Here is a 15,193-nt window from a genome sequence, read left to right on the forward strand (position 1 = left end):
AAAAGCAAAGATTATTTTTTAAAAAGAGTAATGAGGTTATACAAATACTTGGATCCACTTAATATATATTACATTTATAACACTGGACAGTAGTCAGACATTTTAGGAATAGCTTTGATTTTTTTTTTTTTAGTTATATAGTTTTTAGTAAAAAGAATCATCTTAAAAGGAACAACTTCTATTTTTCCATTTGTTATAGTTTCTATCGTAAGATGATTAATATCAACAAATTAAGATTTTTAACTAAAGAATAAATTTGTTCAGTAAGTCTACATTTTTATATGGTAGGTCTGCTTAGACATAACACCTTAATCTGTAGTTTTTCTTCATCTGAATGTGATCATCTGTATCTCACATATAATTATGAGCATCCATTTTTGAAAACTTATCATTACCTAGAAATTTTCAGATACCACAATCATATCTTCAATAAATTTATATTCTTAAAATTTCTAGAAGGCCTAATGATATGTCAGTAAAATTCTCAATTACTCTGAACTGGAAAGACAACATGCAATAAATGAAGGTTCAGAAAGTTGACAAATCTCTATTGTCTTAAAAAAACTAATCAAAGAGTTTACATGCTCATTTGAAAAATCAAAATATATTAGCACCTTCAGAAAACTGAATTTAAAATTCTAGAAACACAAGCTCTAAATACTTATGCCAAGAGCAAAGGGTCATCTTTAAGATGAACTGAGTAAGAAATGATAGATGTAAGTCCCATTACAGGTAATTCTGTATTAAACATTATAGGTAATTCTGTATTAAAAGAGTTATCTCCATGTTCAAATTTAACAGTATGCTTTCTATAGAGCTTATTTCAAGGAATTCTTTACTTTCAAAATGGGCTTCTATTTCTGTTAGTACATTAAAACAAACTACAAGTGACGTCCAATCTTTGGGGAAATTGTAAAACAAACAAACAAAAAAGGAAGGGAGGGAGAGAGGAAGAAAAGAGAAAAACACTCTTAGTTTTACAGCACTTAGAGCTGTATAAGACTTCTAAGAGACTATGAAACACGGCTTTGAATTCAATGTTACAGTGCACATGTGTGACAAAATACACTCCAATCTCCTCCCCCAAACCATGCCAACTTTGAAAAGGTTTACCTTTGAACAGGGTCAAATAACAAGGTGGGTCCTATTCTAAGATGTGAATAGGGGAGGGAGTATATTAAAATATTGAAAAATTTAAAAGTGAGAAAATTACAACCCTGGAATTTGTGTTATAACTTCATTCATAAACTAAAAGCCACTGAATTGTATACTTTAAAAGGGTAAATTTTATGGTATGCAAATATTATTTCTCAAAAAAAGTCTGTGCAGTGCAGCTAAAACAGAGCTTAGAGGGAAACTTCTACCTTTAAGTGCTTATATTAGAAGAGATGATCTCAAATGACTAATTTATAATCTAGAAAAATTAAAGCCAAAACTGAGAAATAAAATAATGAAAAGAGAGAACCATGTTCATGCATCAGAAGACTTCATATTGTTAAGATAACAATTCTCCCCAAACTATGTATAGATTTAATGTACTCCCAATAAAAGTAGAAATCCCAACTCATTGGGGTAGATGCTGATAAGCCAATTTAAAATTTATATGAAGCAAAGGACTAGGAACAGCCAAAATAATTATGAAAAAGAGGAACAAAGTTAAATCACTCACGCTACCTGATTTCAAGACAATATGATGTAGGATAGATATATAGAGATCTCAGTAAAACAGAAGAATCCCAAAGTAGACTGACGTGTATACCGTCAACCTATTCTGACAAGGCTATCAAGGTGAGTAATTCAGTGGAGAAAGGAGAGTCTTTTCAACAATGATGTTTGAATGACGGGATATCAATATCCTCCCCAAAGAGAACCTCAGCCCTTTTCCTGCACCACAGACCATAATCAACTTGAAACAGATAACAGATCTTAATGTAAAACCTAAAACTATTGAGTTTCTAGAAGTAAAAACATGAGAAAATGTTTGTAACTTTGGGGTAGGCTAAGATTTCTTAGATGACACACCAAAAGCAAGATCCATAAAAGAGAAAATGGTAAAGTAGACTTGATCAAAACTAAAAATTTCTACTTAGAAAGGCAGAAATTTATGTTAGATTTTTATGTTAAAAAAATAAAGACAAGCCACATACTGGGAGAAAATGTTTGCAAAACACACATCTATCTGATAAAGGGCTTATTTCCAAAATATATAAAGAACTCTTACAACTCGGTAATAAAAAGCCGAACAGCCAAACCAAAACATAGGCAAAAGATATGAACAGACATTTCACCAAAGGAGAAAAGGAATGGGAAATAAGTACATGAAAAGATAATATTAGTCATTGGGGAAAAGCAAGTTAAAACCATGAGATACCACTACAAAACTCTTAAATCTGAACAAACTATGTGCTGGTGATGCAAACAAAATAAATGCAACTCTTCATACTCTGATGAATGGAATGCAAAATGATAGTCACTTGCAAAAACCATTTGGCAGCTTTTAATAAAATTAAACATGTAGTTATTTTACAAACCAGCAATCCCACAGCTAGGCATTTATTCAAGAGAAATACTAATTTATGTCCATATGAAGAACTGTATGCAAATATTTATAGCCTCTTTATTCATAATTACCAAAAGCTGGAAAACAAATTATAGCACATCCATACAACAGAATACTACTCAGCAATAAAATGTAACAAACTACTAAAACATGCAACAACATAGATGACTCTCAGAAGTATTATGCTACACGAAGTAAGTCCGACACAAAAGGCTACCCCATTACTATCTGCTTCTATAACATGGCATTCTGGAAAAGAAACTCCCAGAGACATACAGACAGAAATCAGATCTGTGGTTGCAAGTAATACGGGTTAAGGAGAGGATTGATTACAAAGGCACAGGAGGAAACTTTAAAAAAAAAAAAACAAACCCCACAACTATAGGAGGCAATATGGTATTAAGTATTGTTCTAAGTACTATTCTATCTGCATTAGCTCTGTTTTTGGTGACAGTAACAACAGAAGTAATAACAAACATGTACTCATCGCTTTCTGTGTTCCTACAATGTTCTATACCTTTACATGCATTAACTTATTTAAACCATATGAGGTAGGTACTATTATTACTTCCATTTTATAGTTGATGAAATAGATATTCGGGAGGTTTAAACAACCCTGAGTGATAGAACTGGAATTCAAACAAACAGGAAGAAGATCCAAGAAAAACAAAACAGTGAAACAAACTAATATTTGAAACTATAATCAAAGACAACTTTCCAGAAATAAAAATTATCAATATACATGTTGAAAGGGGTCACCATTACCAGAAGTGTCAACTTTGGGACATATCCTAGGAAATTTATTAGACTTCAATGCTATAGAGAAAAAACTAATTATTACTTCAGAATAAAAAGATCATGTTTGTTATGAAACACATAAAATTAGGTTCTTGACAATAACAAGCAAAATGATGATAGTACAACAATTCCAAGAAATTCAAGTAAAGAACAAATGACCCAGATCTTTCTATCTAGCCAAACTCTCATAAATGACACTATAAAAAAACAGATTTAAACATGCGAGGACTTCAGGAATATGACACTCATGGGCCTTCCCTGAGGAGTCCAATTAGAGGAATACCTTCATCCAACTGAGAGATATCATGTATAAAAAATGTATAAACAACATTAATATACAAAATACTATGCACTAGTATATAGTATAAAATATATTACATACTTAATAACATGTATTACATGTTAATATATAACAAAAGCCATATATGAAAAACCTATAGCAAACATATTCAGTGGTGAAAGACTGAAGTTTTTCCTCTATGATCAGGAACAAGACAAAGATGCCTACTTTCACCACCTCTATTCAACATAGTACTTGAAGTTCTAGCCAGAGCAATTAAGCAAGAAAAACAAATATAAGGCATGCAAATTCGAAAGGAAGACGTAACATCACCCGTTCGCAGATATGATCTCATAGGGAGAAAGCACTAGATTCCAAATACACAAAAAACTGTTAGAGCTGATAAATGAACTCAGCAAAACAGCAAGATAGAAAGTCAACACACAAAAACCAGTTGCATTTCTATACTCTAACAATGAACAATGCAAAAAGGAAATTACAAAAAAATTTCCAATAGCATCAAAAAGAATAAAATACAAGTTAACTAATGAAGTAAAAGACTTGTATGATGAAAACTATAAAACATTGTTTGAAGAAAACATAAACAAATGGAAACGTCTCATGGTCATTCATGGACGGGAGGATGACAATACTACCCAAAGTGATCTACAGAGTCAATGCAATCCATATCAAAATCCAATGATTTTTTTTTTCTTTGCAGAAGTAAAATACCCACCCTAAAATTCATATGGAATCTCAAGGGACCCCTAATAGCCAAAAGAATCCCGAAAAGAACAACAAAGACAGAGGACAAACACTTCTTGATTTTAAAACTTACTACAAAGCTAAAGTAATCAAACAGTGTGGTGCTGGCATAAAGACATACATATAATACATACAGACCAATGGAACAAAATAAAGAACCCAGAAATAAACCTTTGCATATATGGTCAAATGATTTTCAATAAGGGTGCTAAGTCCTCTCAATGGGGAAAGGACAGTCCCTTCAGCAAACAGTGCTGGGGAAACTAGATATCTATCAATGTGCAAAATAATGAAGTTGGACCCTTACCTAACAGCATATACAAAAACTAACTCAAATACACCTAAATGTTAGACCTAAAACTATAAAGCTCTTAGAAGAAAACACAGGGCAAAAGCTTCATGCCATTAGATTTGGCAATGATCTCTTGGATATGACACCAAAGGCACAGCAATAAAAGAAAAAACAGACAAACTGGACTTCATGAAAAATTAAAAATTTTGTGACTCAAAGACAATACTAACAGAGTGAAAAAGGCAATCCATAGAATGGGAGAAAACATTTGAAAATCATGTAACATAAAGGATTACTATTGAGAGTATATTGAGAACTCCTAAAACTCATCAACCAAAAACCAAAAAATCCAATTCAAAACTGGGCAAGGGACTTGAGAAAACATTTCTCCAAAGATATACAAATGGCCATTAACCACATGAAAAGATGCTCAACCTCACGGATCACTAGAGAAATGCAAATCAAAACTACAATGAGCTATCACCTCAAACCTGTTAAGACGGCTTACTACCCAAAACAAACAAACAAACAAGTGTTGATGTGGATGTGAAGAAATTAGAACCCTTGTATACTACTAGTAAGAATGTAAAATAGTACAGCTGCTACAGAAAACAATATGGTGGTTCCTCAAAAAATTGAAAACAGAATTACCACATGATCTGGCAATTTCACTTCTGGGTACATAGCCCAAAGAATTGAAAGCAAGGTCTTTAAGAGATATCTGTATACCTATGTCCATAGCAACATACTCATAATAGCTAAAGCATGGAAGCAACCAAAGTGTCCATCAACAAATGAATGGGTAAACAAAAGGTGGTATATAAATACAATGGAACATTATTTCAGCCTTAATAAAGGAAGGAAATTCTGACATATGCCACAGCATGGATGAACCTTGAGGACATTAAGTGAAATCAGCCAGTCACAAAAAGACAAAAACCGTATGATTCCACTTACATGAAATACTTAGAGCTGTCAAAATCATAGAGACAGAAAGTAGAATGGTGGTTGTCAGGGGCTGTGGAAAATTAAAATGGGGGGGTTATTGTTTAATGGATATAGTTTCAAGTTTTACAAGATGAAAAACTATGGCGATGGATGGTGGTGGTGATTGCACAACATTATGATCTATTTAACACCACTGGACTCTACACTTACAAATAGTTAAGATGGTAATTTTTATGTTACATGTATTTTATCACAATTAAAAAAACACACAAAAAAACAAAAGCAACAACCATGAGATACCACTTCATACCAACAGGCAAGTAAAACAAAAAAACTAGGAAAAAAACCAAGTATTGGCAAGGATTAGGAGAAATTAAAACCCTCGTACATTGCCAGTGGAAATGTAAAATGGGGAAACCACTTGGGAAACAGTCTGGCAGTTCCCCAGAAAGTTAATCACAAAGTTATCATGTCAACCAATAATTCCACTCTTAGGTATATATGGAAGAGAAATGAAAATATATGTCCACATAAAAACTTGTACACAAATGTCATTAGCAGCACTATTCATAATAGTCAATGTCATCAACTAATGGTGGATTTAAAAAATGTGGTATTGGGTTTCCCTGGTGGCGCAGCGGTTGGGAGTCCCCTACGGGTTCGTGCCCCGGTCCAGGAAGATCCCACATGCTGCGGAGCGGCTGGGCTCGTGCGCCATGGCCACTGAGCCTGCGCGTCCAGAGCCTGTGCTCCGCAACGGGAGAGGCCACAACAGTGAGAGGCCCGTATATAAAATGCCATATTTTTATACTTTCATTACAAATAGGTATAAACAAAGTACACAGTATGGTTTGTACTATTTAAAATTACTGTATGTATTCTACCTCAACTTAGTTTTCCATTTGGCATTATACTGTCAAGCTGCATCCATTCATATGTATTGTCAAGATATATACTTAATATGTAATTTAAATACTAAGTATTAGTTAAAAGACCTCAAAAGGATATTTCAAATTTTAAGGGTTTTTCTCAGTTGTTTTTAAACATTTTTTGGTGAATACAACAGCATCAGCAGCATCCTGCTGCTTCTCATCATCTTCATCAGCATGGGTGCTTTTCTTTCTTCTCTCTTAAACTCAAGATCAAGCAACTGTCTATGTTGATTGACTGCAACAGTTCTCCTCTGAAATTCCTTGCCAAAGCAAAAATATCCATAAGCTAAAGAGCTTCAAAAGATGTAAAATACAAAAGAGAAAAATGCTACCATTTTGCTACCATTCACCTAGCTACCTAAAAATATATGAGTATTCATATATTTTGGAGCAATAAAAATTTGGAGCAATTTCCAACACTGAAAAAGTATGAACATAGTCTAAAATAATAAAGAAGAAAACAATTAAATATATGCAAGGTTTAAATTGAAGCTAGTACTAAGGAGCATCCTTTTCTTGCAGGAAAAACATTAAGTTTAGATAGCTTAGCAATAAATAGACTTCTGGTTTCTGGTTCTACATGTAAGGAGCTTGGACGTCACCACTCAGTCCTAACAAGTAAAAAGCTGAACAGACTGAAAAATCAACAACTCTTCCTGGATCTGTGAGTGAAGGAAAGACACAGGACAAACTGCTGCTCTCAACAATGGAGAGACACACATGCAGGAATCAATACTGCAAATAACTGGGGGCAGGGAGGTGGTTAGGAAAACCTAAGTCTCAGTGTGGAGTGTTAAAAACTCCAGGGTGGACTAAGTCATATGGTGGTCCCCACAATTATGCTGGACTTGCCTTGAGGATCTTAACCAGGTTCTCACAATAAATATATGGAAAAACAAAATCCCCTTGTTGCTTCTGGCACAGGGAGGGGAACAGAAACCATTTTGAAAAATGCAAAGGCATTCTGTTCTTAACAAGGCCTGTCCTCAGAAGAAACTATTAACCAGAGCCTGACCTGCTGGGGTGTTATCAGAGCCTAACTGACCTGGGGAAGGGAAATACATAACTCCAGTCAGCTCTAGCCATCCTTTCCCACCTAAGTGGGGAGAGAGAAAAAAGAAACATTTGTAAAGTTCACAGTCCAACTTACTAAAAGACTTAGACCTAAATCATAGGACACCTTACCTCCTGATTACTAAAGGCTTATTCACAGCAATTCCTTTTACCAGTGTCTCATGTCTGGCTATGAAGACAATATTGCAGGGCAAACCAAAAGGCAAAAAAACCACAATTTAAAGAAACAGAGGAAGCATCAGAACCAGATATGGCAAGGATTCTGAAAGTATCAAACCAGGAATTTAAAACTATGATTAATATGCTAGGAGTTCCAATGGATAAAGGAGATAGCATGCAAGAATAAATGGGCAATGTAAGCAGAGAGCTGGAAATCCTAAGAACCAAAAACAAAACAAAACAAAAAACAAAACCAGAAAAAGAGGCTACAGGTGAAATGAAGGATGCCTATGCTGAGTTTATGAATAGACTGGCCATGGCTGAGGAAAGCATTTCTGAATTAGAGGCTATATCAATAGAAACCTCCAAAACTGAAAAGAATGAAGACTAGAAAAAAAATAAAACAGAATATCCAAGGACTGTGGAACAACAACAAAGGTGTAATATACATGTAATAGAAATACAAGAAGGAGAGGAGAAAACGGAACAGAATATTTGAAATGATAATGACTGCTAATTTCTCCCAATAAAGTCAGCCATCAAACTACAGATCCAGAAAGCTCAAACACTAAGCAACAAATGCCAAAATAACCAACCACAACTAGGCATACCTTTTTCAAACTACAGAAAATCAAAGATAAAGAAAAAAATCCTGAAAGAAGCCAGAGCAAAAGACACCTTGCCTATAGAAGAACAAGGATAAGGATTACATGACTTCTACTCAGAAATCATACAAGCAAGACAAAAAGAGTGAAATATTTAAAGTATTGAGAGAAAAAAACCACCAATTTAGAATTTTGTGCCCTGTGAAATTATCCTTCCAAGTTAAAGGAGAAATAAAGACTCTCAGACAAACAAAAATTGAGGGAATTTGTTGACAGATTTGCCTTACAATAAATGCTAAAAGTTCTTTAACAAGAAGGAAAATAACATAGATCAGGATCTTAGATCTACAAGAAGAAAGGAAGAGCATCAAAGATGAAGTAAAGGTAAATTAAAAACTTTTACTTTTCTTATTCTTAATTTATCAAACAGATAAGTCTGCTGAAAATAATAATACCAACAATGTATCCTATTATGTATGCTCATATAAAAGTGAAATGAGTGACAGTTATGATACAAGGGACAAGAGGGAGGAATTAGGATTATTTTGTTATTATAAGGTACTCACTACCTATAAAGTGATACAGGCAGACCTCAGAGATATTGTGGGTTTGGTTTCAGACCACCACAATAAAGTGAATATTGCAGTAAAGCAAGTCACACGAATTTGTTTCCCAGGGCATATAAAAGCTATGTTTACACTAAATTGTAGTCTATTAAGAGTACATTATGGGGCTTCCCTGGTGGCGCAGTGGTTGAGAGTCCGCCTGCCTGGGCAGGGGACGTGGGTTCGTGCTCCGGTCCGGGAAGATCCCACATGCTGTGGAGCGGCTGGGCCCGTGAGCCACAACTACTGGAGCCCACGCTCCGCAACAAGAGAAGCCACCGCAATGAGAAGCCCGCGCACCACAATGAAGAGTAGCCCCAACACGATGCAACTAGAGGAAGCCTGCGCACAGCAACAAAGACCCAACGCAGCCAAAAATTAATTAATTAATTAATTTAATTAATTAAACAAAAAGAGTACATCATGCTTTAAAAAACCAACACATATACTTTAATTAAAGAGTACTTCATTGCTAAAAAATGCTAACCATCATCTGGGCCTTTAGTGAGTTGTATCTTTTTGCAATAGTAACATCAAAGATCTCTGATCACAGATCACCATAACAAATATAATAATGAAAAAGTTTGAAATATTGTGAGAAATACCAAAATGTGACAGAGACACAAAGTGAGAAAATACTGTTGGATAAATGGCACTGACAGACTTGTTTGATGCAGGGTTGCCACAAACCTTCAATTTCTAAAAATGCAGTATCTGTGAAGTACAATAAAATGAGATATGCCTGTATAGTATTCTTTGAAAGTGAACTTGGATTAGCTGTAAATGTATGTTGCAAACTCTATGGCAACCGCTAAGAAGTTATAAAACAAAGTATAACTAATATGCCAGAAAAAGAGAGAAAATTGAACATATAAAATGCTCAGTTAAAACGACAAAAGGGGGGCTTCCCTGGTGGCGCAGTGGTTGAGAGTCCGCCTGCCTGGGCAGGGGACGCGGGTTCGTGCCCCGGTCCGGAGGGATCCCATGTGCCGCAGAGCGGCTGGGCCTGTGAGCCATGGTTGCTGGGCCTGCGCGTCCGGAGCCTGTGCTCCGCAGCGGGAGAGGCCACAGCAAGGAGAGGCCCACGTACTGCAAAAACAGAAACAAAAACAAAAACAAAACAACAAAAGGTAGGGAAAAAAAGAGTATAGAACAAAAATAAAACGAAGAACTGAAGAGTTCCAACTAGAAGACAGTAACATATATGGTAAATACTAATCCAACTAATAACAGCCACTTGAACGTCAATGGTCTAAATGCACAACTTAAAAAAACAAATTGTCAGGGTGGATCAAAATCCAAGACCCAACTATATGTTGTCTACAAGAAACCCACTTTAAATATAAAGATTCATATAGTTTTAAAATAAAGAGATGGCAAAAAATATACCATGCTAACACTAATCAAAAGAATGCAAGAGTAGCAATATTAATCTCAGACAGAGCTGACCTCAAAGCAAAGAAGTGATCAGAGATAAACAAGGGCATTACACAATGACAAAAGGATTAATTCTCAAAGACGACATAATCCTTAAAGTGCATGTGCCTAACAACAAAGTATCAAACTACATGAGGAAAAACTGATAGAGCCACGAGGGTAAATGGATGAATCCACTACCATAAATGGATACTTAAACCCCCCCTCAGATAGATGAATCCAGAAGGTAGAAAATCAGTAAGATTTTCATGATTTAAGAAAATCATGAAACTCAACACCACCACCAATCAACTGGATATTGGATATAATGGACATCTAAACTCGATTTCATCCAAGGACAGCAGAATACATATTCTTCTCAAGCCTACATAGAACATTCACCAAGGTAAACCACATCTGGGCCATGAAACACATCTTAACAAATTTGAAAGAATAAAAATCATGTAAGGTGTTGCTCTCAGCCCACAATGGAATTAAACTAAAAATCAGTAACAGAAAATTAACTGGAAAATCTCAAAATAAATGGGGATTAAACAACATACCTTTAAACAAATATATGGGTCAAATAAAAAAATCTCGAGAAAAATTTTAAAGTATTGTTAACTAAATTAAAATGAAAATACAACTTACCAAAATTTGTGGGATGTAGAGAAAGCAGTGCTCATAGGGAAATTTACAGTACTGAATGTATATACAGAAAAGATAGATCTAAGACAATTATCTAAGTTTTCACCTTAGGAAACTAGAAAAAGAAGGGCAATTTAAATCCAAAGGAAGCAGAAGAAAAGAAATAAGAATCAGGGCAGAAATCAATGAAGTTGAAAACAGGAAATTTATAGAGAAAAATCAATGAAACCACAAACTGGTTCTTTGGAAGATGAACAAAAATCAATACGCCTCTAAGCCAGGCTAAGAAAAAAGGAAGACACAAATACTAATATTGGAAATAAAAGAAGGACCATCACTACAGATCCCACGGACACATATTAAAAGGATAATAAAGGAATACAATGAACAACTCTATGTGCACAAACTTGATAACCTAAATGAAATGGACCAATTCTGTTAAAGAAATCTCCCAAAACTCAAACAAGAAGAAACAGACAATCTGAATAGGGCTCTATTAAAGAAATGGAATCAATCAATAATTAATAACCTTCCAAAACAGAAAGCACCAGGCCAAGGTGGGTTCACTCGTGAATTCTACCAAACATTAAAAAAAAAAAAGAGCAATACTCTACAACCTCTTTCAGCAAACAGAAGTAGAGGGAATACTTCCTAACTCATTCTACAAGGCCAGCATTGTCCTAACGCCAAAATCAAAGACATTATAAGAAAACTATAGACCAAGATCTCTCTCATTAACATGGATGCAAAAATCCTCAACAAGACATTAAGAAATCAAGTCTAACAACGTATTATAAGAATTATATATCAATATCATGACCAAGTGAGATTTATTCCAGGTATGACATAGTGGCTCAACGTCTGAAAATCAATTAATGTAATTCATGACATCAAAAAGTCAAAGGAAATATATCATGTAACTACAGTTGACCCTTGAACAAGGCAGGGGTTGGGGCAGTGACCCCCTCACCCCCACTTGGTATCAAAAATCCACACATAACTTGACAGTAGGCCCTACATAATCTGTGGTTCCACATCTATGGATTCAACCAACCTTGGATCATGTAGTACTGTAGTATGTATTTACTGAAAAACAAACCTGTGTATAAGCGGACCTGCAGAGTTCAAACTCGTGTTGTTCAAGGGTTAACTGTTTATCAATAGATAGAGAAAAAGCGTTCGACAAAATCCAACATCCATTCATGATAAAATCTCTCAGCAAACTATTGACAGAAATAGAGTGGAACTTCTTCAACTTGTTAAATATTACCTACAAGGCAAGGATGTTTCCTCTCACTACTCCTTTTCAACATCATACTGGAATTAGTAGCTAATACAGTAACACAAGAAAAGGAAATAGAAGGTATACAGATTGGGAGGAAGAAATAACTTGGCAACAGTAAAATAATACAAGTTTCGCAAACATAATTCAATATCCTAAGCCACTGAACCACATTTCATTTTCTTAAGTATTTGACTCCTCTATCCCCTACAAAAGAAACAAAATCAAGAGCTTATTTTTTGATAGCCTCTTTATTGGAGCTATGACTTACTTGTTAAAAACAGTAACAGAGTTCTCTGTATACAACTATAATTGATAAAAGACAAATGCTGCACAACAGCATTTCAGCTGGAAGTTCATGGGTATTAATGATAACAAAACATTCAGCAGGAAGTTCATGGGTATTAATGATAACAAAACATTAAGTGTTACTTACCCACAAGTAATATGTAAACTGAAGTGCAAAAATAGCAATGCCTTCATTATCAAAGGATCCAGCTACTGACCGAGAAATGTAACCTGGTACAATAGCAATAAAACAAGCAGCTAAAAGTCCTGCTCCTTGGTTCCAAAGTTCTCTGGTAAGCAGGAAAGTAGATATAGATGTAAGGCCGCTAAAAGTTGGTGCAAGGAACACACATACATCTCTTATGTGAACTGTTATGTTCAGTGTATTTAAAATCCAATGGATAAGGCCAGCTGTTATCATCAACCCTGGGTAAACCTAGGAAGAAAAAAAAAGGACAATTTAATTACATATAAAATGAGGTAGCTGAAAACACTAACATAAGCTCCTTTCTTTATTATTACATATTGTTTATAGTAAGTTTGAGAATAAGCTCTTACAATAGTTTGCCTTCACACATTACAAAATTAAACGTTCTTTTGGATTAGATACAAATAAAAATCTGATATTCAGAGATACATATTTAAGCAAAAGAAGAAAGATCATATTGAATGAATGATTAAAAGTGAAGAGGTTTAACAATGAAAAACTAGGTAACTTTCTTATTGATCCCACTTATCTTTTCACTATAAAACAGGGTCCTAATCTAACATATCCTTAAGTTTGGAGTTTTAACGTGCTCCAACATTGCCTATACTTGTGTTCAAGGGACTAAGAAAAGGACGGAAGTTGAAAGAAAGTTATGTGCAATATTATTTAAGTGGTATTTATAAATGATTTTTCCCTTCTTTCAAAGTCAAGATTTGGAAAGTAAACAATTCTAGGTAGGAAAAGAAGGACTAGTTAGTTGGTGAATTCAGATATAATATTTTCAGACTCCTGGAAGGTTAGACCTTTTTACACTTCTTTAAATATTTAAGGATAGAAAGGAAATAATAAACTAGAATGGGCCAGTTAACAGTTATATTCTTCACCCTCCCTCTGAAAGAGAACATGAAACATTAAGAGGATTCAAAGAACAAGAAATAGGACATTAATTCTGAGCTATTCTTCAGTGATTAAAATGTGTATTTATATTTCCATCCTTATCTAAATCCTAAAAGATTCTTTTTCTTTTTCCATCACTGAAACTACAAAGAATGTTATAAATTTCCTTTCCTAGCTATCCTATTTAAACTTGTGAACTCCCCATGGTCTTTAACCCAACTCCCTTGCTTTTTCTCCATAGCACTTATTACCATTTCACATACTGTTTATTTTACTTATTTATTGTCTATTAACTAAACACCCTCACAAGAATATAAGCTCCAGAATAGCAAGAAAAATTTCCCCAGCATCCAGAGAACAATGATTGACACAAAATGAATGCTCGATAGAATGTACAGAAGGCTAATGGGATAATGGAAGGGGGGAAAAGTATGGCAATTATCACCATTCCTAAAAATCAAAATTTTGTTTCATTTCATATACGATACCAGGCCTCAGTGTATGATTTTGTTGGCAATATTCAAAGAAAATGGAAATGAATTTGAAAATACTCTAAATATGGCAGACTGAACTGACATATGAAATACAGCCAAAATACGTAGAAGTACGAGATGAAAGGACCAAAAAACTCTAACAAACAAACAAATAAAACCACCCAACAACAAAAAAGGCATATTTAAGCTCAAAAGGAAGGGAACCCTCCAGGTTCCAAACATAAAGAAGAAATTCAAGCTAGGTACTGATGTCACTGGAATCTAAAACGAGAAAAAAACAAAAACAAAGCAGGCTTGATATATAGGTACTTGAGGTTGGGGTTAGTTACTACTCACCACAGGGATCAAAGAAAAGGCCTAATTCCCAGCACAAAGCCAGGGCCCGTTTATGAAACTAGAGTAGACAAGTTCTACCCATCCATCAAGGGAAACAGTAAGGAACTCTTGCCTTACTTCCAAAGCTTTGAATAGAAACAAAACAAGAAATAAGAAACTCATTCATCACATGGGTGAATATGGGTTCCACATTTGTAACAACTTCATGTATAAAAAACCTCAAGCTGAGAAATAACCTCTAAAAACTGTCCTAAAAGCAGTAAGACCTCTAAGGGCTCCAGCAAAGGCAAATGAGAAAGATTATTTTAAGGATGGTCCCAAATACCAAGACACCAAGGAGTCTCAGAAAACAAGCCTTCATTGAGGGTGAATTCAAGGTAAAAATTTATACACAGGGCTTCCCTGGTGGCGCGGTGGTTGGGGGTCCGCCTGCTGATGCAGGGGACGTGGGTTCATGCCCCGGTCCGGGAAGATCCCACGTACCACAGAGTGGCTGGGCCCGTGAGCCATGGCCTCTGAGCCTGCGCATCCGGAGCCTGTGCTCCACAACAGTGAGAGGCCTGCGTACAGCAAAAAAAAAAAAAAAAAAAAAAAAAAAAAAAAAAA

General features: G+C 35.0%; 1 protein-coding gene across 1 annotated transcript in view; it reads right to left on the reverse strand.

Annotated features, from left to right (window-relative positions):
- Positions 1-15,193, reverse strand: part of STT3B (STT3 oligosaccharyltransferase complex catalytic subunit B) — a 96,675-nt gene that overhangs the window by 30,073 nt on the left and 51,409 nt on the right. Inside the window, exon 3 of the mRNA XM_007449638.1 lies at positions 12,801-13,088. Coding sequence (XP_007449700.1) covers positions 12,801-13,088 — 288 coding nt within the window. The remainder of the gene's footprint in view (positions 1-12,800; positions 13,089-15,193) is intronic.

This window comes from Lipotes vexillifer, unplaced genomic scaffold (assembly GCF_000442215.2).
Source record: "Lipotes vexillifer unplaced genomic scaffold, Lipotes_vexillifer_v1.1 scaffold536, whole genome shotgun sequence".
In the NCBI taxonomy this organism is placed as follows: domain Eukaryota; kingdom Metazoa; phylum Chordata; class Mammalia; order Artiodactyla; family Lipotidae; genus Lipotes; species Lipotes vexillifer.